Source organism: Pecten maximus, chromosome 8, assembly GCF_902652985.1.
Source record: "Pecten maximus chromosome 8, xPecMax1.1, whole genome shotgun sequence".
NCBI lineage: Eukaryota > Metazoa > Mollusca > Bivalvia > Pectinida > Pectinidae > Pecten > Pecten maximus.
The window spans coordinates 11,611,106-11,638,440 of NC_047022.1; the positions used below are offsets into that span (position 1 = coordinate 11,611,106).

The window sequence follows — 27,335 nt, forward strand, 5'->3', positions numbered from 1 at the left end:
CACTGTCTAATCTATAGAGGTGTACAGATACATCACACTATCGGTACATGTACCACTGTCTAATCTATAGAGGTGTACAGATACATCACACTATCGGTACATGTACTACTGTCTAATCTATAGAGGTGTACAGATACATCACACTATCGGTACATGTACTACTGTCTAATCTATAGAGGTGTACAGATACATCACACTATCGGTACATGTACCACTGTCTAATCTATAGAGGTGTACAGATACATCACACTATCGGTACATGTACCACTGTCTAATCTATAGAGGTGTACAGATACATCACACTATCGGTACATGTACCACTGTCTAATCTATAGAGGTGTACAGATACATCACACTATCGGTACATGTACCACTGTCTAATCTATAGAGGTGTACAGATACATCACACTATCGGTACATGTACCACTGTCTAATCTATAGAGGTGTACAGATACATCACACTATCGGTACATGTACAGATACATCACACTATCGGTACATGTACCACTGTCTAATCTATAGAGGTGTACAGATACATCACACTATCGGTACATGTACCTACTGTCTAATCTATAGAGGTGTACAGATACATCACACTATCGGTACATGTACTACTGTCTAATCTATAGAGGTGTACAGATACATCACACTATCGGTACATGTACCATTCTCTAATCTATAGAGGTGTACAGATACATCACACTATCGGTACATGTACCACTGTCTAATCTATAGAGGTGTACAGATACATCACACTATCGGTACATGTACTGTACTGTCTAATCTATAGAGGTGTACAGATACATCACACTATCGGTACATGTACCACTGTCTAATCTATAGAGGTGTACAGATACATCACACTATCGGTACATGTACCACTGTCTAATCTATAGAGGTGTACAGATACATCACACTATCGGTACATGTACAGATACATCACACTATCGGTACATGTACAGATACATCACACTATCGGTACATGTACCACTGTCTAATCTATAGAGGTGTACAGATACATCACACTATCGGTACATGTACCACTGTCTAATCTATAGAGGTGTACAGATACATCACACTATCGGTACACTGTCTAATCTATAGAGGTGTACAGATACATCACACTATCGGTACATGTACCACTGTCTAATCTATAGAGGTGTACAGATACATCACACTATCGGTACATGTACTACTGTCTAATCAATAGAGGTGTACAGATACATCACACTATCGGTACATGTACCACTGTCTATTCTATAGAGGTGTACAGATACATGACACTATCGGTACGTGTACAGATACATCACACTATCGGTACATGTACCACTGTCTAATCTATAGAGGTGTACAGATACATCACACTATCGGTACATGTACCACTGTCTAATCTATACAGGTGTACAGATACATGACACTATCGGTACAAGTACAGATACATCACACTATCGGTACATGTACTGTACTGTCTAATCTATAGAGGTGTACAGATACATCACACTATCGGTACATGTACCACTGTCTAATCTATAGAGGTGTACAGATACATCACACTATCGGTACATGTACTACTGTCTAATCTATAGAGGTGTACAGATACATCACACTATCGGTACATGTACCACTGTCTAATCTATAGAGGTGTACAGATACATCACACTATCGGTACATGTACCACTGTCTAATCTATAGAGGTGTACAGATACATCACACTATCGGTACATGTACCACTGTCTAATCTATAGAGGTGTACAGATACATCACACTATCGGTACATGTACCACTGTCTAATCTATAGAGGTGTACAGATACATCACACTATCGGTACATGTACTACTGTCTAATCTATAGAGGTGTACAGATACATCACACTATCGGTACATGTACCTACTGTCTAATCTATAGAGGTGTACAGATACATCACACTATCGGTACATGTACCACTGTCTAATCTATAGAGGTGTACAGATACATCACACTATCGGTACATGTACCTACTGTCTAATCTATAGAGGTGTACAGATACATCACACTATCGGTACATGTACCACTGTCTAATCTATAGAGGTGTACAGATACATCACACTATCGGTACATGTACTACTGTCTAATCTATAGAGGTGTACAGATACATCACACTATCGGTACATGTACAGATACATCACACTATCGGTACATGTACCACTGTCTAATCTATAGAGGTGTACAGATACATCACACTATCGGTACATGTACCTACTGTCTAATCTATAGAGGTGTACAGATACATCACACTATCGGTACATGTACTGTACTGTCTAATCTATAGAGGTGTACAGATACATCACACTATCGGTACATGTACCACTGTCTAATCTATAGAGGTGTACAGATACATCACACTATCGGTACATGTACCACTGTCTAATCTATAGAGGTGTACAGATACATCACACTATCGGTACATGTACCTACTGTCTAATCTATAGAGGTGTACAGATACATCACACTATCGGTACATGTACTACTGTCTAATCTATAGAGGTGTACAGATACATCACACTATCGGTACATGTACCACTGTCTAATCTATAGAGGTGTACAGATACATCACACTATCGGTACATGTACTACTGTCTAATCTATAGAGGTGTACAGATACATCACACTATCGGTACATGTACCACTGTCTAATCTATAGAGGTGTACAGATACATCACACTATCGGTACATGTACCACTGTCTAATCTATAGAGGTGTACAGATACATCACACTATCGGTACATGTACCTACTGTCTAATCTATAGAGGTGTACAGATACATCACACTATCGGTACATGTACCTACTGTCTAATCTATAGAGGTGTACAGATACATCACACTATCGGTACATGTACCACTGTCTAATCTATAGAGGTGTACAGATACATCACACTATCGGTACATGTACCTACTGTCTAATCTATAGAGGTGTACAGATACATCACACTATCGGTACATGTACCTACTGTCTAATCTATAGAGGTGTACAGATACATCACACTATCGGTACATGTACCACTGTCTAATCTATAGAGGTGTACAGATACATCACACTATCGGTACATGTACCACTGTCTAATCTATAGAGGTGTACAGATACATCACACTATCGGTACATGTACCACTGTCTAATCTATAGAGGTGTACAGATACATCACACTATCGGTACGTGTACAGATACATCACACTATCGGTACATGTACTGTACTGTCTAATCTATAGAGGTGTACAGATACATCACACTATCGGTACATGTACCACTGTCTAATCTATAGAGGTGTACAGATACATCACACTATCGGTACATGTACCTACTGTCTAATCTATAGAGGTGTACAGATACATCACACTATCGGTACATGTACCACTGTCTAATCTATAGAGGTGTACAGATACATCACACTATCGGTACATGTACCACTGTCTAATCTATAGAGGTGTACAGATACATCACACTATCGGTACATGTACCACTGTCTAATCTATAGAGGTGTACAGATACATCACACTATCGGTACATGTACCACTGTCTAATCTATAGAGGTGTACAGATACATCACACTATCGGTACATGTACCACTGTCTAATCTATAGAGGTGTACAGATACATCACACTATCGGTACATGTACCTACTGTCTAATCTATAGAGGTGTACAGATACATCACACTATCGGTACATGTACCACTGTCTAATCTATAGAGGTGTACAGATACATCACACTATCGGTACATGTACCTACTGTCTAATCTATAGAGGTGTACAGATACATCACACTATCGGTACATGTACCACTGTCTAATCTATAGAGGTGTACAGATACATCACACTATCGGTACATGTACCACTGTCTAATCTATAGAGGTGTACAGATACATCACACTATCGGTACATGTACCACTGTCTAATCTATAGAGGTGTACAGATACATCACACTATCGGTACATGTACCACTGTCTAATCTATAGAGGTGTACAGATACATCACACTATCGGTACATGTACCACTGTCTAATCTATAGAGGTGTACAGATACATCACACTATCGGTACATGTACTACTGTCTAATCTATAGAGGTGTACAGATACATCACACTATCGGTACATGTACCACTGTCTAATCTATAGAGGTGTACAGATACATCACACTATCGGTACATGTACCACTGTCTAATCTATAGAGGTGTACAGATACATCACACTATCGGTACGTGTACCACTGTCTAATCTATAGAGGTGTACAGATACATCACACTATCGGTACATGTACCACTGTCTAATCTATAGAGGTGTACAGATACATCACACTATCGGTACATGTACCACTGTCTAATCTATAGAGGTGTACAGATACATCACACTATCGGTACATGTACCACTGTCTAATCTATAGAGGTGTACAGATACATCACACTATAGGTACATGTACCACTGTCTAATCTATAGAGATGTACAGATACATCACACTATCGGTACATGTACCACTGTCTAATCTATAGAGGTGTACAGATACATCACACTATCGGTACATGTACCACTGTCTAATCTATAGAGGTGTACAGATACTCCACTATCGGACTGTACGACATACTGTACATGTACTGTCTAATCTTAGAGTGTACAGATACATCACACTATCGGTACATGTACACTGTCTAATCTATAGAGGTGTACAGATACATCACACTATCGGTACATGTACCCACTATGTCATACATATCCTATAGAGGTGTACAGATACATCACACTATCGGTACATGTACAGATACATCACACTATCGGTACATGTACCACTGTCTAATCTATAGAGGTGTACAGATACATCACACTATCGGTACATGTACTGTACTGTCTAATCTATAGAGGTGTACAGATACATCACACTATCGGTACATGTACTACTGTCTAATCTATAGAGGTGTACAGATACATCACACTATCGGTACATGTACCACTGTCTAATCTATAGAGGTGTACAGATACATCACACTATCGGTACATGTACCACTGTCTAATTCTATAGAGGTGTACAGATACATCACACTATCTGTACATGTACTGTACTGTCTAATCTATAGAGGTGTACAGATACATCACACTATCGGTACATGTACCACTGTCTAATCTATAGAGGTGTACAGATACATCACACTATCGGTACATGTACCACTGTCTAATCTATAGAGGTGTACAGATACATCACACTATCGGTACATGTACTGTACTGTCTAATCTATAGAGGTGTACAGATACATCACACTATCGGTACATGTACCACTGTCTAATCTATAGAGGTGTACAGATACATCACACTATCGGTACATGTACTGTACTGTCTAATCTATAGAGGTGTACAGATACATCACACTATCGGTACATGTACCACTGTCTAATCTATAGAGGTGTACAGATACATCACACTATCGGTACATGTACTACTGTCTAATCTATAGAGGTGTACAGATACATCACACTATCGGTACATGTACTACTGTCTAATCTATAGAGGTGTACAGATACATCACACTATCGGTACATGTACCACTGTCTAATCTATAGAGGTGTACAGATACATCACACTATCGGTACGTGTACAGATACATCACACTATCGGTACGTGTACCACTGTCTAATCTATAGAGGTGTACAGATACATCACACTATCGGTACATGTACCACTGTGTAATCTATAGAGGTGTACAGATACATCACACTATCGGTACATGTACCACTGTGTAATCTATAGAGGTGTACAGATACATCACACTATCGGTACGTGTACAGATACATCACACTATCGGTACATGTACCACTGTCTAATCTATAGAGGTGTACAGATACATCACACTATCTGTACATGTACTACTGTCTAATCTATACAGGTGTACAGATACATCACACTATCGGTACATGTACCACTGTGTAATCTATAGAGGTGTACAGATACATCACACTATCGGTACATGTACCACTGTCTAATCTATAGAGGTGTACAGATACATCACACTATCGGTAAATGTACTGTACTGTCTATTCTATAGAGGTGTGCAGATACATCACACTATTGGTACGTGTACAGATACATCACACTATCGGTACGTGTACAGATACATCACACTATCGGTACGTGTACAGATACATCACACTATTGGTACGTGTACAGATACATCACACTATTGGTACGTGTACAGATACATCACACTATCGGTACGTGTACAGATACATCACACTATTGGTACATGTACAGATACATCACACTATCGGTACATGTACCACTGTCTAATCTATAGAGGTGTACAGATACATCACACTATCGGTACATGTACCACTGTCTAATCTATAGAGGTGTACAGATACATCACACTATCGGTACATGTACCACTGTCTAATCTATAGAGGTGTACAGATACATCACACTATCGGTACATGTACTGTACTGTCTAATCTATAGAGGTGTACAGATACATCACACTATCGGTACATGTACCACTGTCTAATCTATAGAGGTGTACAGATACATGACACTATCGGTACGTGTACAGATACATCACACTATCGGTACATGTACCACTGTCTAATCTAAAGAGGTGTATAGATACATCAATTTATCGTTAGATTGCGATTGTCAAAATCTGTATTTACTTAATCAATTTTTAATTCTTAAATTTCATAACTGTGGTGTCTCATGTTTGTCCTTTGAAAGGGGTATACTAAATATTAGTTTATATGGGGAAATCTCATTTTTGATGATCATTTGTTTGATTTCTATTTGAATTCGTTCTAACTGTATTAAAATTATCAACATAATATGACAGCTTAATGGTATGCACATGTTAGCCAGGACGTATCCCCTTGGCTGATTGGTAGGGCCAAAAACGGTCAAATTAGCTGAAATATTTCAAAACTCAAGTGACTGTTAAGGTCCATGGGCCTCTTGTTTTCTAAGGCTTCTCTAAGCAATGTTCAAATGAATTATGGCATGCATATTTACCACCACATTAACCTAGGTAGTTGTGATTGCCCTTGTTTCTGACAAATTATCCGATAAGTACTCTGTCCAGTCTGATTTTTACAGCCTTTTTAATTTCTTTGCAGTGTTTGCTGTCGATTCTGGAGCCACTTGCTACCGACAGACAGTGTACTGACCACTCTGTCCAGTCTGGTACCTAACTACCAAACTGATCTCATCCAAACCTGGGTCAGCAGTACAGTATTCCTGCCAGCTCAATCCACACATCTTCTCACCATGAACAGGTCAGTTTCTTCTCATAAGAACAGGAAATCCTGCAGAATACACAGTGTTAGATTTTTCTGTCCTGTCCGATCTGTCTGGCACCTTTAAATGTATGCAACAATTATTTCCAAGTGACATCATTAAAAAAGACAACTTTCTGGTCCATAACCCAAAAGGAAAGTAATTCACTGAAAATGAAAAATTATAAAGTTATCATCAATCACATGATATGTTTTATTCATTAAAAAACAATTAAAAAAATGTTTTATTCAATTTGATGCAGTTATGTATAAGAACAAGAATCTGCCACTTGTACAATGTGTTTGAGATAGATTAATCTCTGTCTGACATTCTGTAGCTTCCCATACTTTGGTTTGTTTTGTTTTTGTTTAACGTCCTATTAACAGCCAGGGTCATATAAGGATGTGCCAGGTTTTGGAGGTGGAGGAAAGCCGGAGTACCCGGAGAAAAACCACCAGCACCTCACAGCTTCCCATACTCAGCTTAGGCTGTTACATAAAACATCCTACAGGAGACCTTCATAGCGAATGTGAGAGAAAATGTATTTTATGTGATACTGTTTTAATTAAATCACCTCTGCTGGTGGTTTCTGTTTGACGTACCCCAAGTCCTCTCATTGAGGGGCCGTGCACGTGGTGGCCGAATGGTTAAGGTGTCCTGACACTTTATCACTAGCACTCCACATCTGAGTCGAAACCTCCGTAGGCTGTTGCCAGGTACTGACCGTAGGCCGGTGGATTTTCTCCGGGTACTCCGGCTTTCCTCCACCTCCAAAACCTGGCACTTCCTTAAATGACCCTGGCCGTTAATAGGACGTTAAACAAAAACAAACCAAATAAACAAACCTCTCATTGGTAGATATATTACTGGTAAAGCACTTGGCTTCGAAAGGGATTTCGTTACAGGTGTCATCCCTCGACTGAGATAAATTAATCTTGATTACATAATACTGGTAACAGATTCAATTACATGTACTATTAAAATGTGCAGGATTGTGAGTACTGGACCAGCTGAAAAGACGAATTCAGGCCACTGATATTTTTATAATTATTAAATTAAATTGATGCCAACATCAGAACGAAATAGTTTCTTTGAAAATCTACAAATAATTATCATTTTCTAATTATCTATCGTATAATTCTTAGTGGATTTGGATACATGTATATGTATTATACTTTTTTTTTATGTTGTAACAATTGCATATATGATCAATTAAAATATATATGAGAAAAGAAAAAAAATCTACAAATAATTAACATAGCATGATTAATACTGTAAATATATATTTTGCGTGGGATTTATTTTGACGTTAATTCGCGAGGAGAGTCAAACGCCAATTCAAATCCCCCGAGAATATCTGTATAAGAATGACAAGAATACTAAGTGGCGTCCATTTTGAATCTACTGTAATCTTTAGTTGGTGAGCAAACATTGCCGTTAGAGTAATGATAGAGTGATAAATTATATACTTATATCAGAGTATGTTTTTATATCACAAAACACCAAAATTTCACACACACACAAAAAACCACTGAACACTGATATTGTGGTTGAACTCGGACTTAATTAACTTCTAGACGACGTTTTACATGTAGTTAATTTAAGTACAATAGGTAAGGTCCCGAGGATCCCGGATGGTCACCCGGAATACGTCGTGCTTTATTACCCACGCTGTTGTAAGTTATGTAAGGTTACATGTATATATAGCACTTCACATCGCTTGATTCTCGAAAAGATGTTTACCATAACAAAGTTGAAATCAAATAAATTATTTATTTAATTCAAACATTCAGAGCAAATAATCGCCTGGAGTATAAATCATTCGCAATAGACTAGCTGTCCCGAGAACTGTTCATCGGTATCACTGTATACACACGTACGTTAATTACAATGTACGTTAACTCACAACCTATTGTAGTCCCGTCATCTTCCAGGCATTCTTAATGACCCGTGGGTTTTGTTCAATGTCTGACACCGCCTTTGTAAGCCATTTAGCATGTATACAGGTACGGTAAATACAATTCAGTATGGCCAGACACCGATATCACATGATTGAATCACATGACTTTTCTTGTACTGCCACATGACTCTCATAAAGTGCCACACCAACGTTTATTGAGGAAATTGTCAGGATATGGTGTTAGCCTTCAGGTTGTTTATTGGATAAAAGACTTCTTAAGAAATAGATGCCAGCGAGTAATAGTCAACGGAGAATCCTCTAAATCTTACCCGGTAATGAGTGGTATCCCCCAGGGAAGTGTATTGGGCCCAATATTATTTGTTGTATATATCAACGATCTACCAGAAATACCAGTGTCCCAATCGCCGCTCTTTGCTGATGATACCAAATTATACAGACAAATAAGCAATAGCGAGGATGTTAAAATACTCCAGAACGATTTGGATAATCTACTGAAATTCCACCCTAATAAATGTAAAGTTCTTTCGCTTAAAGCAACTCAAAAACGAAAATACTATATGGAAGGATCGGGAGGTGAAAGAATCCAACTGGAACATGTCAAGAACGAAAAGGACATTGGTGTCACCAAAGATGAGGATTTAAACTTCAAAACGCACATACAGTTAATTGTCAATAAAGCTAACAGTATAGTTGGACTGATAAGAAGATCTTTTGTGTATCTGGACGAACTCATGTTCAAAATGCTATTTAAAGCTCTAGTTAGACCCCACCTTTAGTATGCTGCAAGTGTTTGGAACCCATCAAAAGTAAAAGATATAGAACTCATTGAAAATGTGCAGAGAAGGGCAACAAAACTGATCCCTGGATTTAAAAATATATTGTACCCCTGTAGCCTGGAACGGCTACAACGGTTAAATCTCCCAACACTACAGCACCGTAGGACCAGAGGAGATATGATTAACGTTTTTAAGATAGTGTTATACGATAGTAGAATAACAAAAAACTTTTTCCAAATGGACAAGATGAGTAGAACCAGAGGTCACGATATGAAAATATTCAAAAAGCGATGTCGTCTTGATGGAAGGAAACATTTTTTCAGTTACCGAGTTATTGATTTATGGAATAGCTTGCCACAAATTGTTGTCAATGTTAATTCTGTGTTAAATTTTGAAATAATGTTAGATGATCATTGGAAAAATAACCGTTTTTATTTATGAATGTACAGGAACTAATATAAAGCCATTAATTACACAGGAAATAATTATATTATACTATGTATTGATATTGATATGGATATAGAGGCTACAAGCCTGCGTCCATTATTTATGCTAATAAATGCTAATAAATAAACAAAATGGCTACCAACTATGTTACATGGAAAAATCGCCCATCTGTTAACGTCATTTCCGAATTTAAAGTCATTATGAGATCAGAATTTGCGAATATTATGTATTCGCGAATAAGTCAAATTAGGTGAGTTCGCGAAATTAAGTACTCGCGAAATATAAGTGATTTACAGTAATAACCCAGATTTTATTCATAGAAATGTATACTTTATCTATTTTATTTGTAGTGATTTTGTGAAATTCACTTTTCTTTTTTATTCTTCGCTATAATGTAGGCATCTTGTTATTTAATAGTAAGGTTTGTTTGGGGGGGGGGGGGGGGGGGGGATGTCATCAGTTTTTTTTTTGACTTTATAATTTGCCATACTAACAAAGCTGAGAGGCGGGACAGACTTATAATTAAGTGTCATTCCTACATTGTCATTTCTTTGTTTGCACATTGTTGTGTAGTAATTGTTTTGTTACATCCCTCTGTACATTGTTCTACACTAGATGTATGCAGACTCTCCCTGAAGTACTAGAAATAATGACCCAGGCTGGAGTAAATAAAAGTGAGGCTTCATGCCTTCACTTCATCAAAGCTGTCGACATAGTCTACAACAAGACAATGGTACAGTATTACAATACAAAACTACAACAAGACAATGGTACAGTATTACAATACAAAACTACAACAATACAATGGTACAGTATTACAATACAAAAGTACAACAAGACAATGAATATTCATGAACTTTTTTCATGAATCACAAACTTACAGTATTCTTAAAAGTTCATGATTCATGAACATTCATGAGCTCATGAATACCATATCACAGGGGTTACGCTTATATTGTTCCGCCGTGCAGTACTCTTTTTGTGTTGGAATGTCCTTCCCCCTTCTCTCTATCCTCCCATCTGGCCTTCCATTTAAGATTTTGTCTGCTCTGACTCCTTTATCCTATATCCTGATGTCATGCATCAAAATTCAGTCACTTTTGACCTACATAAAAAGAAAAAAAGTTTGTCATTGTTCTATCTCCAGCACTAACTTGTCACTGGAACTTTATACTTTGGGCGTGGATTGACCCAGGTGAGATGTGTTATATACCAAAAGTAGGTCACTTTGACCTACATTGAAGGAAAAGATTTTCCAGGCTCGATCTTCAACACTACTTGTCAGTGGAAGTTCATACTTTGGGCATGGATTGACCTTGGTTAGATGTTGTGCCATGTACCAAAAGTAGGTCACTTCAACTTCCATAAATTTAAAATTTGTCTTGAGCTCCTACACTAATTTTCAGTGGAATTTCTAAGTTCAGACTTGGTTGATCTTACTTTGAGCAATTGTTTCACTTGCACTGAAGGAAACGCAAGCACCTGTCAAACATAATAGGCATTGGTTGTGATTTGCTGATTGTTGGTTTTGATTTTTAGGGATCATAGTGAAATACATAAAAAATCATTTTAAGGTATTGTATTCATTTTCAGGTGTGGAAGGATCGAATACAATTGCGTGATAAGGCTATGAACTACTTTTCGCATGTACTGCGACAGTTGTCCCCGATATTACAGAGCCTCAAGCCAGTAGAGACCCTTGCTAATGCATATGCTGTGATGGGATACATCGTGAAATGCTGTGCCCAGCTTCTCTTTGTCCAAGTGAGTTTTTAATTGTTGTGTTAAAAGTTTTAATTTAGGAATTAAATACAACAGTTGAAGAACAGTTATTGTAGAACATTTGCAGAAGGGGTTGTATGGATGGACTTTCATATAGAACAACCTGTTAAAGATCACATTAAAATGAACATTATGTTATAATTGTCGTACATTTGTATTTTACCTGTAGAATAAGACCAGGTACATTAAGCTATTAAAATCCCTATCACAGCATACCACTGGTTACTTTGCAAAATATTTATACTTTTTCAATTACTTATAGTTGAGATTTTGTTCCTTTAGGCTAAGCCAGACTGTCCCCTACCCAACATTATCAGTGCAATGGTTGTACCTCACTTCCTGTTCAACTCGGACAAGCCTGTCAGTCCGGTCTTCCTGGCCGTGGCAAGGGACCACCTTCATTTGGTATGTTCAGATATAAGTCTAAATACACTTAGCATCAATATCTTAATAAATTCAGTGAAACTTCAGGATGATGCAAAAAATATAGCCATAGATTTCAATGGGATTACTTTTCTGGTTTGTAGGTTAAAGATCACATGGTCTGTAACTAATCACCAATTTGGTTTCTTGGCAACATGTTATTTTGGGACTATAATGACAATATTCAGTACGCTATTTGGTTGTGTGAAAGGGTTGTTTTCATGTCTGCTGGTCAAAGGTCATGTGATATCACTTTTTTTTCTCAGACTAAACATCTTATTCTGATGATCAATCATGGGATTGGTTTGGGTCTGCAGAATGTAAAAATATATGGTGTCATCCACAATGACATCCATACAGTAACCAAACAATAGGCCAAAAGTCTCAGAACTTTGCTTCTTAAAATATAATCTTTTTTTTTATGTTAAGGAGATCTAGACATATGCATTCTGCCGGCAATCACAATATCTAATGAAGACATATTGAGATTATTCAGAGACCACATACCATACATACTAGGCCAGAAGTCACCAACTTTTGGGTCTTAGGATATAAATTGTCATATGAGTAAGACACCCTGCAGGCAATCACAAAATCTAATAGACATAATTAAACCATTAAATGACTGGATACTGCATATTTTTTACTCTCCAGTTTGTGCGAGGTTTAGGTCGCCTGGATTACAGGAAAGCTCCCTATGTGCAGAGAAGGTTAAAGGATATTGTAGCTATTTATATTCCAAAGTTTTGGGTAAGTGAAAGATTTTATAAATTATATATACGTACTGTATATTTGTATACAAAATGCATGACATACATGTGAAATAATATTTCAGTTCACCTGGTCCAAGGGACTGGTAAGCTATGCCATAATGCAGCATCCGTCATCTGCCTGTCAACTTTTCTTTAAGACACTTATAGTCCAGAACGCCTGTGTTTATTCTGATCAAATTTGACCAAGACAGAGGGACGTGGCCAAAAAGTTGTAAACAATGTTGGGTATGAAACTTGAGCATTTTCAACTTAATTTGCTCTGGATCATTGTTTAAACCAGGAGCATAGATATAAGATACAGGAAAGTGTTTGTTCCATCATCTGCAGAGAAAGGAGAGCCTGAGGTGTACATGTATATCATGATATAAAACAGATTTTTTTCTCAAGATCACTGAAATATCCAGGTGAGCTATACAGGCCCTCTGGGCCTATTGTGTTTACCTTCTTCTGATCAGGGTTCTTAATACAAAAGGCTTGGATGTATAGCTGATCATCTGCTATCTCTGGTTGGCTACCAAGTAAATATTCATGGGCAATCTCACCAAAACTGATCTGTAACTGAATTAATAAGCCATTCTATACCTTCAGTAATTTTTTTTTACATTTATAGCATGGAATCTAAGTGTCAAATTATTAATTGAATCTTCCCCTACATATATATTAGAGAAATCTCCAACCTTAGAGGTGATATTCTTGATTGGTTGACGAGAGGTTCTGCCGAGGGTTATACATACAATAATATCACCCTGCAAGGTCTAGTCATTCACTTATTGAAAAATATATTGTAATGTAATGCATTGTTGATGTGACATGATTGAGAATTCTTGTCATGACGTCATGGTACTGTTGCTGTCTGTAATACCCTGCAGGGTTTAACAGAGAAATCACACCCTGAGGGATGACAGAAAAACACAAATACCAATCTGTGAATGATGAGGGAAAGCGCATTGCCTTCCTCTAACATCTTTGTCATTGTTTCTGTAGACAAGCAGCTGCTCGCTGTCGTCTGGGACCGCATCATCTGTTCATCCTCTTGTGGTAAGTATGAGCAAGTGATAGTTAGACTTTGTAACACCTTGTCAAATTTTGATGGAAGTTTTTCCTGGTATGGCATTTTCTGTTGTTCAGGAGTAAACTTTTTCATCTATACATCTTTTTTCATCCAGAATTTTTAACATATTTAATAGACTTATGAAGATATGCTCTTGTGCTTTCGTGAGTGGCTTGTTGATTTTTTAGCTCACCTGGCCCAAAGTGCCGGTGAGCTTATGCCATGGTGTGGCGTCCGTCGTCTATCAACATTTCCTTAAAATCGCTACTAGTGATAAAGTACTGAATAGATTTTAACCCAATATGATCAAAAACTTCCTTGGGGGGGGGGAAAGGGAGAGATTTTGTCTTAATAGTGACTCTGACCCCCCTGGGTCTAGGTAATTAAGATATTTAGAGTTAAATCTTTTAAACAAAAAAAGGAGTAAAAACATTACCAGGTATTGAGTTGTACCACCAGTGTCCAATCTATATAGTATTGTTAGTACATGTAGTAGTACTATAAATTTGTGTCACTCAGATTGTATCATGTTGTAGTACAGTAACTAAAACTAATGGCACAGATTTTAAAGTTGTTTTTTCTTAAATGCTTGTTTTACAAATTGTAAATTGTTAAATTATTAAAAATATTTGATAGTGTAAATTAGGATTCCTCTTTGAAATATCTTCGGCCAGACTTTCTTTCATCTGATTTAGATGTAATATTTACCCAGCTGGATAAGTATTGTACCAGTGTATTTAACACTGTGATCATTAATAGGTATCACTGAAGGACAGTTGTGTACGACAGCCTACAGAATCAGCCATGGAGTTTAGGCAGTTTATATTTGAAGCTGTAATAGAGAAATTTCTGGTTCCTTCACACTTTACATTACCACCAAACCATCACTTGGTAAGTACATTGTATTTTACAAAAACAAAATCTTGTCTTGGGAGAGAGATTGAATTTACAATAATTCTACAGGTAGTAGAGGACTGATGCAAGGGAGCAATATTCTATTGACAGATGTAACTTGTGTACCATATTTATCTGCAAAATCAATAAACCTCTACCTATTATAAATTGGTCCCCTTAATTTTTGCAGAATAATTTCTGATTTTTGTTGTGGGTGGTGCCATAATGTGTCAGCTATTCAGTACAAATCTGGCTAACATATTTTGCATTGGAAAAAAGGGAATAGTTGCAAAGATGATTCACAAAGTTTGTAAAACTCCTTACAGTTAGCGATACATATGATATAACCAGTAATTACATACAAAACCTAGTAATTTGCACTATTGAAATTCAAGGGTGAAAGCTCCTCTAAAGATATAACCAGTAATTACATACGAAGCCAAATGATTTGCACTATTGAAATTCAAGGGTGAAAGCTCCTCTAAAGATATAACCAGTAATTACATACGAAGCCGAATGATTTGCACTATTCTATTGAAATTCAAGGGTGAAAGCTCCTCTAAAGATATAACCAGTAATTACATACAAAGCCGAATGGTAGGAAAGCATAATTTGGTTTCAAGGGCAAAATCTTAGTTAAGGAACTATCCATGGAGTCTGTAATACTTCACACTAGCAAACTAAGTTAAGGCATTCTCCTAAGTTATGGATTATTGATGAAACTGAGACTGATATATAATTTACATTGCTCCCTTGGAGTATTTTTCAAAAATTGTATATGGTAATGCTGCGAATACACAACTATAGTGGTGACATGAGTCAACTGAAACCTGGGGGTCATGTATACTTGTGAATTTAAGACATGGCGTACATTGTAGTGTCTGTTTTCCATTCGTCTGTATAGCATCATCTTTTCCATTTAACTTTTTCTCAATAACCAAAAGGGCCACGATTATAATATTAGGCAGGAACATATACTAAATTGAAGAACTACCAAGTTTATTAGAATGAGTGACCTTGAAATGTTTCATGGTCACAGGGGCTAAATGTGTTAAAATCTTAAAATAACTTCTGAATTATATCCAAGAGCCCCTGAGTCATGATGTTTGGCCAGTAACATGCTAGGATAGAGGGCTACAAAGTTTGTTAAAATAAATGACCTTGACTTACTTTCATCTTAATGCTAAGATCATAAGCTGTTTCTGAAAATCTAAATTTACGCGGAGAAAATATTGGACATGTACCAATTACTAAAAAGAAAGGATATTGATTTGGGGTTGAAGTTTTCACTTGATAAGCTACAGAACTGGCAACTATTACAGGCCCATTGGATCTCTTTAAGTTTTTCTTATGACATGGGTTGGCTTATTACTACACAGGCTTATCCTATTGTATAAGCTTTGAACTGATTTTCTATGCTAGGCACTAATGCCCCGTCGACTATATCAACTTTAAACTGATTCTCTTTGCTAGACACTGATGTTCCTCCAACTGTATAAACTTTTAACCAATTCTCTATGCTAGGAACTGATGTTCCTCCAAATATATAAACTTTTGACTGAGTATCTGTGCTAGGAACTGAATATGTTCCTCCAAATATATAAACTTTTATCCGATTCTCAGTGCTAGGAACTGATGTTCCTCCAAATATATAAACTTTTGACTGATTTTCTGTGCTAGGAACTGAATATGTTCCTCCAAATATATAAACTTTAAACCCATTCTCTGTGCTAGGAACTGATGTTCCTCCAAATATATAAATTTTAAACCCATTTTCTGTGCTAGAACTTTTGACTGATTTTCTATGCTAGGAACTGATGTTCCTCCAAATATATAAACTTTGAAGTGATTCTCTATGCTAGGCACTGATGTTCCACTGACTACCTGCTATATAAACTTTGGACTGATTCTCTATTCTAGGCACTGTTATTCAATTGCCTACCTGCTATATAAACTTTGAACGGATTATATTCTAGGCACTGATATTCCTCTGATTACCTGCTATATAAACTTTGAACGGATTCTCTGCTAGGCACTGATGTTCCTCTGACTACCTGGTATATAAACTTTGAACCCATTCTCTATGCTAGGCACTGATGTTCCTCCGAGAGATCATTGGTAGGACTTACAGTAAAGAAGCAGCGGTAAGGTGAGTACCACTACATCAAGGTCCACTGGTTCCAGCAGAATGCTAATTCAACTGGCCCAACTTGAGGACTTCATACTTTTAGTCTACCAAGCATATCATATCAGCAGACATTTCAGAATGAAAATGTCTACAAACTTTGCAAAGTATTGTAAACATCTTAATCTGGGTGAATGCAAATATTAATCTTGGTGAATGCTTTTAAGGTACATGTATTACCAAATTTTAACAGATTATTGCAAAGGAAGAATATAAGCATATCAATATTATTTTTCGTATAAATATTGTACAGAGTGTGTTTTTAACTCAATCATAATTTAGTGCAAAACTTTCAGCACACTAAGTTAAGATACCATTATAACATGAAACGTTTGCTGTGTATAAAAAAGGGGTCGGGGTGGCCGAGTGGTTAAGGTGTCCCGACACCTTAACACTAGCCCTCCACCTCTGGGTTGCAAGTTCGAAACCTACGTGGGGCAGTTGCCAGGTACTGACTGTAGGCCGGTGGTTTTTCTCCGGTTACTCCGGCTTTCCTCCACCTCCAAAACCTGGCACGTCCTTAAATGACCCTGGCTGTTAATAGGACGTTAAACAAAAACAATCAAAAACAAACTGTGTATAAATGTTCGTGTTTTTCATGGTTGCTATGGAGCAACAAATATGATTACCATGATCCGAATATTGTTATTGTTATATTAATGTTGCATGGCTAAAAACAAAAGTTTGTACCCACAAAATAATTTTGGAAGCTCCAAACCATGAAGAAAGTACAGACAATCATTTCATGTGATACAGTATTTCTAAGATATGCACATTTACAGTATATATGGAAACTTGTGGTCCTCAATATAAATAGTTAATATATAAACATACATACCTTAATGGTATTCTTGTTTTATGGAATCTACGGTTATAGTCGCTTTAAGTGGTATTCTTATATTATCACAATTAGTTGTGAAGGGTATCAGTTTCACTTTTAGAATCAATAATATTGGAAACTCGAAATTGATTATCAATTTAATTATAATCGGTTTTCTAAATTTAGCACAGAAAATCCCTTTTTTTTTTTTTTGTATTTGTTTTATTTTTTCAGAGATTTTCATACAGTGTAAAGTACATAGTATTCAATTGTATTCAGAATAATCATTATTACAGCACCATAGAATTGTAGATGATCCAACACAAATACACACATCTTAATCCAGATTCATAAAATCATTTACTTTTGATGAATTTTCTAAATGTTACTTTCCCACTGTATTTAAAGAAAGGAAGAAAGCAGAAGAAAAGGTGTAGAGCAGACAGAAAAATCATAGCAATAAAGCAATAGGGACGAAACAAGAAACATGGACAAAGACATATATATAGTAACAAAGACAGACATAGAGACAGAGAGAGAGGGAGAGAGAGACAAAGAGAGGTGTCAGAAAATCAAATATTTACAGTATGGTCTGTAGTCTAACCCAGATGTACACAGGATAAACAGAATTGCTGGTAAGACAATTTAGGTCTGACTTATAATTAGACCAGCCTTACTGTATATGAATGAAGACTGGCAAGGGAAAGACAAGAGGATTTAAACATGTATTGTCGTCAGCAAGTGTCACCACATATGATTATAGCAATAAAATTTTATTTTGAAATCTTATAGAAACAATAATATGTATTAACTTTGGTTACATATAACATTACAAAGTATAGCAGTAAACAAGAATCTAAGGACAATAATCAGCAAATTGAAGTTCTAAGAGATATTAAGTAATTTTTGCCATTTTTTCCATTCATTTTGAAAATTTTCCTTATACTTGTCCCCTTTACCCATTGCAATATATTTTTGTGTAACATAATGATCTTTAATAGTTTTTTTGAGACCAGTCAAAGATAAATTAATTTGTAGACACCTTGTTGAATAAATATACTGTTTAATAATTAAAATGATTGTACTGTCTATTGGTGTTCTTATTCCATCTTGATTATATAATCCAAAAATAAAAGTTTCCTTATTATATGCGAAAGGTATCATTAAAGAATCTAATAAAAACTCAAAATTTTGTAACATAACTTGCACCTTATCACATTCCCAAAGTGTATGTTCTATTGTTTCAATATCAGTTTTGCACCAGTAGCAATACGGATTTTCTGCTATTCCTGCCTTAAATAGAAATGAATTTGTTACAGTAGAAATTTTATGTACATCTCAAGTACATTTATTATCTCTCAGCCTTTGTTATCAATATCTTTAATACTAAACACAAACAAAGCATTTAAGGGTTGCTGATTTTTTAATCTCCTTAATTGCTTGTAAGCGACCAATGAATATATCGCTAAAATATAAGTTCAACTGCTTCTTGGTTTAGTAACATTACAAAAATATGCAAAGCCAAATATTTTTGAACACTTCCAGAAATTTCAGACTAATTGTCTTTTCAAAATCATCATCTATGATTGGATTTATTGAACTTTTTATTGCTAATTCTCGATTATTTTCTATCAGCGACCTATTAATATCAATAAGTGTGGAAAGTATTCCACTAGATATCTTGATATTTTGGATGTGACAATTCTTCATTTTGCTTTAGTTTAAACCTTGTTATGCACTGAATTTTGAGTTCACCAAAATAAGTACTACATGGTATTTATAGAAATTCTACTGTTATACTACAGAGACGCATCGACTGTCCTAGGCGGTGTCTTGACGGTGATGGTACTGTCCGAGGTACAAACGACATACTTGTGTGCACAGACAATCGCTACTAAGCTACTGGAGGACTGCAAAGCCTCAGCAACAAGCACTTTGTAAGTTCCTTACCTGGTAAGGTGGGAATATTTACCCTGCGGTAGATGATGCTGATCAGCTTTGGTAGGATACAGTTATGTAAGATTGGAAAATGACAACTATTCTTAATTTAAGCAATATATCCACTTAACAATCAATTAGTATATGATGCTGTAATTGGTTAATAGTTGTATATACTTATGTAGAGTTTGGTCACCACCTGGTTTCTGTATTGTAGTAAATGAAGGGTCTCTTCTTGAGGGCAGTAGGGTTGGACTCAATAGTAGAAAAAGAACCAAAATTCCCCCTTAGAATCATTAGGTGAAGGGAACTCGATATTGTTTTAGATTGAGGGTAATCTTTACAGATTATGATTCATTATTAAAGGGTTGGCCGGTTTATGTAGTGAATAACTTTGAAAGGTCAGGTACCAAATATGTATTTATTGCAAAAGGGCTTGTTAGGTAAAACCAAGTGGACTATAGGTTTTCTCCCTGTCTGTCCATCTGTCAGTCCACTCAGTTTTCGGCACTTTTCTCAGCCATGCTTCAAGGTATGTTGATGAAAGTTGGTATGTATGAGATGCTACAGATCAAGTTCGAGTTTCAGGGTTTTGGGTCAAGGTCACTGTTACTATTTTTAGCAGGGGCCGTTAGGGGATATGTATTGCTTTAGCAATACCCAGCATGCTTTTTTCAACTAATGTATTTTGCATTCTTCAGTGCAAAGATTTTGAAAATGAATTTTAATTAACATATGAATATTTTATTTTTTGGTCACCTGTCTCAGTTGACCTATTGTGATCGCCTTTTGTCCAGCGTCGTCCGTCATAAACAATTTGCATTTTCAACTTCTTCTCAATAACCAACAGGCCCAGAGACCTGATATTGGGTCTGAAGCATGCTGTGATGAAGGGCTACCAAGTTTGTTCAAAGGAATGACCTTGACCTACATTCAAAGTCACAGGGGTTAAATAAGCTAAAATCTTTAAACAACTTCTCAATAACGAAGAGTCCCATTGAGTTGATATTGGGTCTGTAGCATGTACGGGTGAAGGGCTAACTTTTTTTTTCAAATGAATGACCATGAGCTACATTCAAGGTCACAGGGATGGAATAGGCTTAATTCATTATAGAACCTCTTCTCCATATGACCAAGAGACCATGACTTGATATTGGGTCTGTGGCATGCTGGGATGAAGGGCTACCAAGCTTGTTCAAATGGATGAACTTGACATTCATTCAAGGTCACAGGGGTCAAATATGCAAAAATCTTTTAAACATGTTCTTGATTACCACGAGGCCCAGAGACCTAATATTGTGTTTGTTGCATTCTTAGGTAAAGGGTTATAAAGACTGTTCAAATGAATGACCTGGAATTTAATTCAAGGTCACAGGGGTCAAATATGCTAAAATTATCAAAACTCGGGTGACCATTAAGGCCCATGGGCCTCTTGTACCTATTGACATTATTGACAAGAATATGATAATATGTTCATAAATCTCTGGTATAGGCTGTCCAAAGTGGACATCTGAAGTTTTTGAGTTTTTACATCTCAACAGGTATGAGACAATCATTTGCTTAGAATTATTTTTTAAAACCATTACAGATAGGTATATTATAGATAGAATTAATCCAATCTATGTATATAAATGTTCGGATCTCTTCAGAGCGAGTGTAACAAAAACATTGGAGACATTTGTAACCATCCATAAGAAGACCCATCTTGACCACTGTATCAGGGCACTTGACAAACTGTCAAAAGCAGGGGGCATCTTCATTAGTCACATTCTCCCCAAGCTGCAACACTTCATTGTAGACCATGAATCCCACAGAGGAGTGGGGTCCGACTCCAAACTCAGGTACGTACAACGTTATATAATCTTACTGAGGATTAGGGTTCGACTCCAAACTCAGGTACGTCATCATTATATAATCTTACTGAAGATTGGGGTCCGACTCCAAACTCAGGTACGACAACGTTATATAATCTTACTGAGGATTAGGGTCCGACTCCAAACTCAGGTACATCATCGTTATATAATCTCACAGAGGAGTAGGGGCCAACTCCAAACTCAGGTACGACAACGTTATATAATCTTACTGAGGATTAGGGTCTGACTCCAAACTCAGGTACGACATCGTTATATAATCTTACTGAGGATTAGGGTCCGACTCCAAACTCAGGTACATCATCGTTATATAATCTTACTGAGGATTAGGGTCCGACTCCAAACTCAGGTACATCATTGTTATATAATCTTACTGAGGATTAGGGTCCGACTCCAAACTCAGGTACGTCATCATTATATAATCTTACTGAGGATTAGGGTCCGACTCCAAACTCAGGTACGTCATCGTTATATAATCTTACTGAGGATTAGGGTCCGACTCCAAACTCAGGTACGTCATCGTTATATAATCTTACTGAGGATTAGGGTCCGACTCCAAACTCAGGTACGTCATCGTTATATAATCTTACTGAGGATTAGGGTCCGACTCCAAACTCAGGTACGTCATCGTTATATAATCTTACTGAGGATTAGGGTCCGACTCCAAACTCAGGTACGTCATCGTTATATAATCTTACTGAGGATTAGGGTCTGACTCCAAACTCAGGTACGTCGTCGTTATATAATCTTACTGAGGATTAGGGATCCGACTCCAAACTCAGGTACGTCATTGTTATATAATCTTACTGAGGAATAGGGTCCGACTCCAAACTCAGGTACGTCATTGTTATATAATCTTACTGAGGATTAGGATCCGACTCCAAACTCAGGTACGTCATTGTTATATAATCTTACTGAGGATTAGGGTCCGACTCCAAACTCAGGTACGTCATTGTTATATAATCTTACTGAGGATTAGGGTCTGACTCCAAACTCAGGTACATCATCGTTATATAATCTTACTGAGGATTAGGGTCCGACTCCAAACTCAGGTACGTCATCGCTATATAATCTGACTGAGGATTAGGATCCAACTCTAAAATCAGGTACGTCAACGTTATAAAATCTTACTGAGGATTAGGGTCCGACTCCAAACTCAGGTACGTCATTATCGATATTGTTATATAATCTTACTGAGGATTAGGGTCTGACTCCAAACTCAGGTACGTCGTCGTTATATAATCTTACTGAGGATTAGGATCCGACTCCAAACTCAGGTACGTCATTGTTATATAATCTTACTGAGGATTAAGGTCCGACTCCAAACTCAGGTACGTCATTGTTATATAATCTCACAGAGGATTAGGATCCGACTCCAAACTCAGGTACGTCATTGTTATATAATCTCACAGAGGATTAGGATCCGACTCCAAACTCAGGTACGTCATTGTTATATAATCTTACTGAGGATTAGGGTCAGACTCCAAACTCAGGTACGTCATTGTAATTGATCTTACAGTGGATTAGGGTCCGACTCCAAACTCAGGTACATCATCGTTATATAATCTTACTGAGGAATAGGATCGACTCCAAACTCAGGTACGTCATTGTTATATAATCTCACAGAGGATTAGGGCCCGACTCCAAACTCAGGTACATCATCGTTATATAATCTTACTGAGGATTAGGGTCCGACTCCAAACTCAGGTCTTTATTTTATCTCACTAGATAATCTCGTGTTTGACTCAATAATTATATATATATAGCAAATTATCTGGTGTACTGATAATAGAATACATAATTTGCATGTATATTACTGTGGGTTAAAAGCACTTTTATGGGTTTTGAGGGGGGAGGGGCAGTCATCTGTGATGAATTCATATAATGTTTAATTAGAAAACACCGACAGGTAACAATAGTCTTCAGACTCTAACTCTCATTCCTTGTTTTCCTTTTCAGACAAAACTACACAAACCTGTCACGAAATGTTAGCTGTAACCAGAGAAATGACACATAATGATACTCTTCGTCCGAAACCTGGATAATTTACATGCGTGAAGCTTGTAGATTCTGCTAATCAATCTTTGCTGGCATTGTTGTTGATAAATGGCAGAGCTTCTGCTGTGATTGAGATATGGAAACGTTAATTGGCATGAGCTCAACAGACATGCTGTCATATTTAGTGACTGTACACATCTCAGGGCACTTTAGTTAGCAATGGTATAGGGTTGTTGCCCATGCAAAACACCAGAACAATGTCTGTTTCTAGCTGGTTAGGGGATCACATCATGAACTAATATTTATTTTTTGTCGGTGTTGAGAAGATTTCGCACAATTCATTATATGTTGAGAAGTAAAAAATAAATTGCTTAAACAAGGACATTTCTTTAGAGGAGATTAAGTGCTTTTGATGTTAATTGTTCTTACATATAATATTTTTATATTGTAAATGTTATTTGTTTGATATATTGAATAATTATGAAATACATTTCAAATAGTTGTTCTGTTGTTAAAAGTTGTTTTTTTCCATTGGTCAAAATATATTATGAAGTGTCTTAAGTTTGCGATGAGGTAACTTTAATAAGATCACTTGCCTTGAATATCCTAGAAATGCTCATTTAGCTATCTGATGGAAGTCTGCAGTAGCAGACATACAAATTTCTACTAAAACAAACATGAGTACTGAAGGGCGGAACTATACACAGCCTTCAAATGCCATATTGTGTTAAATACTATCTTGCATTAAAAAAGAGATTTCAATCACCTTATGAGGCAGTGGTTAGCTGACAATGCTTGATTTTCTAATAGTTTGAGGAAAACAAGTAATTTAAAGTCTTCAACTCATTTAAAACAATTTGGTACCATAATTATAAAAGACTACCAAGTTTAAAAGAAATCGGTTGAAAAATGTAGGAGAAGATTGCCAGAAAAGTATCAAATTATCTGGGATCTCGTTTATGTTAGGGATTGATGACATAATTTTATAAGCCAATGAAAAGACATTGTACAAGCAAGATTAAATCATTAAACATATTACTTATTTTCCAACTCAAATTGATAGAAAAAAGTAAAGGTTTACTGATTTTGAATTATTAACTTTATCAGCTGATAAGTGTAGGATCCCCTTGAGACAAGTGCAGGTACCCGTAAACGTATCTCACCAGTAAAAGTCAAAGGTAATCGTAGACAATGGCACTGTCCATTGATGGAGTTTTTGTGTAAAATGCTGTATAAGTCAAAAACGAGATAAATTAATGCTTTAAACATAAACTTAAACATGGTAGATGCACTGTAGTGCAACTAGTACAGCAACGATGTTTGGACCCGTTTCTTGTATACGCCTCGATACAGAAGAAGCAAAACGGTAGGTTCAAACTAGTGCTATTTTAACATCATGCGCATGTTGTCACAACCCTATATTCAACTCACGGTTTTATGAAGTATTAAGCTTTATATAAGTACGGTGTTTTCATGCAGATTGTTCATATAAAATATACAATATTGCTATTTACTTTCAAGGAGATGCGAATTCCTACCGACATTTCCAAACTTTGCCTTTATCCTGTTTAATTTTGCAAAATTTCACAGAACATGAGTGAAAAACGATGCCCTGGGTTAATGCCCATAAATTGGATACATAGATTGTTACATTTGATCCAGAAACGACCTAGTATGACTAATTGTTAGCTCACCTGCCCGAAGGGCAAGTGAGCTTATGCCATGGTGCGTCGTCCGTCGTCCATCCGTCCGTCCGGCCGTCCGGCCGTCCGGCGTCAACTTTTTCATTTAAACAACTTCTTCTCAATAACCAAGAGGCCCAGGGACTTGATATTGGGTCTGTAGCATGCTGGGATGAAGGGCTACCAAGTTTGTTCAAATAAATGACCGTGACCTTCATTCAAGGTCACATGGGTCAAATAGGCTATAATCTTCAAACAACTTCTTCTCAATAAGCATCGGGCCCAGCGACCTGATATTGGGCCTGTAGCATGCTGGGGTGAAGGGCTACCAAGTTTGTTCAAATAAATGACCTTGACCTTCATTCAAGGTCACATTGGTCAAATAGGCTATAATCTTCAAACGACTTCTTCTCAATAACCAAGAGGCCCAGGGACTTGATATTGGGCCTGTAGCATGCTGGGGTGAAGGGCTACAAAGTTTGTTCAAATAAGTGACCTTGACCTTCATTCAAGGTCACATTGGTCAAATAGGCTATAATCTTCAAACAACTTATTCTCAATAACCAAGTGGCCCAGGGACTTGATATTGGGCCTGTATCATGCTGGAGTGAAGGGCTACAAAGTTTGTTCAAATAAATGACCTTGACCTTCATTCAAGGTCACATGGGTCAAATAGGCTATACTCTTCAAACGACTTCTTCTCAATAACCAAGAGGCCCAGGGACTTGATATTAGGCCTGTAGCATGCTGGGGTGGAGGGCTACCAAGTTTGTTCAAATGAATGACCTTGACCTTACATTCAAGGTCAAATAGCCTGAATTCTTTAAACAATGATTTCTCGTTAGCAAAGAGACCCGATATTAGGCCAGTTGTGTACTGCAATGAAGAACTAGAAAATTTATTGACAGGAAGAAAGCCTCATTGATATTTGAATAAAGTGATTATCATCATAGTATCTGCAGAAATAACCTAAATCAACTTCAAAGTTGCTGTAGTGCCAGGTGAGCGATACAGGCCCATTGGGCCTCTTGTTTACATCGTGGTGTCAATCTCGACGCAACGGTTTGGATCAGTTTCAATGCGAAAATGTGTACGGTTTGGAATTCGAAATGGCAACGGTTTGGTATTAGTTTGTATAAATGAACCGTTACATTTCCTTCGTTTTTTGGAGAACAAATGTAATTTGTAGGTGAATCCTGGGGCATGTTTGTCGCTGTTATATCACGAATAATGCTCTCTGGAAGTTCGTCGATGATGTGCGGAGGTAAAGAATTCAGAATTTCAGAATCACCGCCCGAAGCGTCCTGACATTTCTTGCTTTCTTTTTTTAACTTGCCGTCTTTCCAATCTTGGATCATTTTAAACTGTTTTGGAGTCAGTGAAACAGAGTCATCTTCTATCTTCTTTCCTACATGTATTACCCGTGGTGAATTACTGAAAGACATCTCCACTGCATTAGATAAGTTATCTAGTGACGAACACCTAACGAGGTTCTCAGC

At 37.0% G+C, this 27,335-nt stretch overlaps 1 protein-coding gene across 2 annotated transcripts in view; it reads left to right on the forward strand.

Moving 5' to 3' along the window:
* LOC117332459 (protein MMS22-like) overlaps window positions 1-24,201 on the forward strand; it is a 50,368-nt gene extending 26,167 nt beyond the window's left edge. For both annotated transcript variants that reach the window (XM_033891375.1, XM_033891374.1), the window contains exons 24-34: window positions 7,116-7,274; window positions 11,035-11,152; window positions 12,013-12,183; window positions 12,484-12,606; window positions 13,279-13,374; window positions 14,382-14,435; window positions 15,208-15,339; window positions 17,433-17,491; window positions 20,153-20,284; window positions 21,935-22,126; window positions 24,116-24,201. In XM_033891375.1, the coding sequence (XP_033747266.1) occupies window positions 7,116-7,274; window positions 11,035-11,152; window positions 12,013-12,183; window positions 12,484-12,606; window positions 13,279-13,374; window positions 14,382-14,435; window positions 15,208-15,339; window positions 17,433-17,491; window positions 20,153-20,284; window positions 21,935-22,126; window positions 24,116-24,173 (1,294 nt within the window). In that variant the 3' untranslated portion in view covers window positions 24,174-24,201. The remainder of the gene's footprint in view (window positions 1-7,115; window positions 7,275-11,034; window positions 11,153-12,012; window positions 12,184-12,483; window positions 12,607-13,278; window positions 13,375-14,381; window positions 14,436-15,207; window positions 15,340-17,432; window positions 17,492-20,152; window positions 20,285-21,934; window positions 22,127-24,115) is intronic.
* The last annotated feature ends 3,134 nt before the right edge of the window (window positions 24,202-27,335 follow it).